This window comes from Pollicipes pollicipes, unplaced genomic scaffold (genome assembly GCF_011947565.3).
Source record: "Pollicipes pollicipes isolate AB1234 unplaced genomic scaffold, Ppol_2.1 Scaffold_3087;HRSCAF=3621_pilon_pilon_pilon, whole genome shotgun sequence".
In the NCBI taxonomy this organism is placed as follows: Eukaryota; Metazoa; Arthropoda; class Thecostraca; order Pollicipedomorpha; family Pollicipedidae; genus Pollicipes; species Pollicipes pollicipes.
Window position 1 is genome coordinate 27014150 of NW_023596225.1, and position 2414 is coordinate 27016563.

Consider the following 2414-nt stretch of genomic DNA (forward strand, 5'->3'; position numbering starts at 1 on the left):
TTAACAGGTTGCGTCCTTTTTTATCGCTCAGCTGCCAACTAATTTTGCGCAACTACACCCCTGCCTAATGTGGCATCGGCTCAAGGCATCCCAGGTTCCATGACGTGCGACACAGACTCCACAGTGCTTTGACTACACGAAATCATATAACAACTGACGACCAGGCACAGGTGTCCGAGCTGTGCACCAGTCTGGGGAATACAGCCCACTACGGGCACTGCCCTGAGCCAGTGGCGACCCGAGCCAGCGTGGCGCTAGGACGGCCAGCAGCCGAGCACAAAACGCTGGCGTCACACGCTGACCACGATGCAAGCGTTTATTCTGCAAAGCACATCATCCCGACAACTGGCAGCCCCTCAGACACTGGCAAAGACGAGTGGCCATGCGCCGCGCCGCCCACTCGCCGCCACGGCCATTCCTGAACAGCAGTGGACGGCAGGCGGCGTCGACCACCGAAGGCAAATGTTAAAAACAACTCTCCCGTGGCTACGCCCAGACGCAGTTGCCCGCGCACTCACTGGACGGGCGACTGACCCAACCTCTCTAACTCCGCCCGCGACATATCTGTTGTGAGACGCGCACGATGAATACTGGCACACTGGCATTGCGCCGCGCCGCACCACAGCCGTGGCGGGAAACGCTGCCTGCGGCCGCCGCCACGGGAGGGCGGCGCGGGCGACAGCATTGCACGTGACCGCTGCTGCTGCCGCGGCGACGGCGGAGGCTCAATAAAAACAGCCGCCGAAGTCGTCAGTCGTCGGACTGGTGCTGGTCATGATCAGCTGGACAGAGTAGTTCTGGCCGCCGTTGTTGTCCCAGAAGGTCTGGCCCTGGCACTCGAACTGCACGACGAACTGCAGCCGCTGGCCGGGCGTCAGCGTGCTGGCGTACAGTGTGAACGTGAACCGGTCCGACAGGCCATCGCACGAGCCGGGCACGTACTCGGCCTGCGTCTCCGCACTGGTCCGCCACTCGTCCAGCGTGTAACGCACGCGCACCACCTTGCAAAAGTCCATGTTGAGCACTCGCACTATGCCGCGCACCGACAGGTCGTCGTCGCGGCACACAACGTTCTCAAGGCTGACCCGATCGTGCTGAAGCCGGTCCAGGAAACCCAGACTGCCGCCCGGCTGCAGGAACATGGCCACCAGGTGGCGGCCCGGCGCGCCGCCGCCCAGCGCCGCCGACCCGAACGTCATCTGGAAGGTGGCGGGCGGCGGCGGCGGCGGCGCGCACACGTCCGCGTCCAGGCCGCGGAACGCCGCCGCCGGCACCGTCGGGATCTCGTCACGGAACGTGTGCACCTTCTGCAGGTCCAGGCCCATCGCGTCGGCGAAGCGCACGAACTTCTTGCGGCCGGGCGTCTGCGGTGGCGTCTTGCCCGACTTAAGAGAGGTGCTGCGTTTCAGCAGCTCGGGCGACACGAACTCGGACGACGTCCCGCTCGTCGAGGTGGCCTCGTCGTCGGCGTCGGCGCCATCCACGTGCAGAGCCACGGCACCCTCCACCTCACCTCCGACGGCGCCCTCCAGCTCGTCCACCAGCGGCTCGGGCCGCTCGTCGTCGTCGGCTGCGGCCGCGACCGGCGGCTGCAGAGCCACGCCCGGCTCGAGGTCCAGCAGCCGGCAGCCGCGCGACAGCAGCCCGCGGATGTCCAGCACCTCAGCGTCGGCCAGGGCGTCCTCCATCTGCTCGTCCGGCTCGGAGCTGTCCTGCTGCTCGCTCGCCTCATCCTCCTCCAGCGGGAACTGGGGCTCGTCGGGCGGCAGCTCGCGCCCGCGCGGCTCCTCGGGCGGCTCCTCCTCATCGGCGCTGGTACTGCTGTCCTCGGGGCACGCGCGCAGCCAAGCGCCCACCTTCTCGCTGGGGCTCTGCTGCGGCCGCTCGGTGACGCCGCGACCGCGCCGGCCGCCGCCCGGCACCGGTACGGCGCCGGGCTGGGCGATCTCGCCGTCGCTGTGGCCGTTAGCGGCGGCGGTGGCGGTGGCGGTGGCGACGGGAGCGGCGGTGGCCACTGCCGGCGCCGGCGAGTGCTCGCGACTGCCGCCGGCCGGCGAGGTCAGCGCGCAGCCGGTGTCAGCACCGCCGCCGCCGCCGCCGCCGCCACTCGCCGAGCCGGCCGCGCCGCTCTCCACGTCGTACTCGAAGAAGGCGTCGGCGTCGGCCGGCTCGGCCATCGGCGCGGCGCGGGGCGGCGCGGCGGCGCGCTCCGTGGCGCGGCTGGCGCTGTCAGGGTCGGTCAGCGTGCGACAGGCGGACCGGAGCAGCACCAGCTGACGTTCCGACCCGGGCGAGTTACACCTCTCAGGCACGCCACCCGCGCCCGGCTCGGGCTCGGGCTCCATGGCCACCAGTCGACCGCGCGCTAGGAGCCATCTGCCGGCAGAGAGCCCGGGTCAGTGCTCTCCCCTTTG

General features: G+C 69.5%; 1 protein-coding gene across 1 annotated transcript; it reads right to left on the minus strand.

The window, feature by feature from the left end:
* Positions 1–302: 302 nt before the first annotated feature.
* LOC119089447 (glycogen-binding subunit 76A) lies at positions 303–1967 on the minus strand. Its single transcript, XM_037212148.1, has one exon. It carries the CDS (start codon positions 1686–1688, stop codon positions 726–728), a length of 963 nt encoding a protein of 320 aa, XP_037068043.1. The 5' UTR covers positions 1689–1967; the 3' UTR covers positions 303–725.
* Between the last annotated feature and the right edge of the window lie 447 nt (positions 1968–2414).

Bases quoted from the DNA above. Each gene is read 5' to 3' on its own strand.
- LOC119089447 (XM_037212148.1), bottom strand. From the start codon at position 1,688: ATGGAGGACGCCCTGGCCGACGCTGAGGTGCTGGACATCCGCGGGCTG.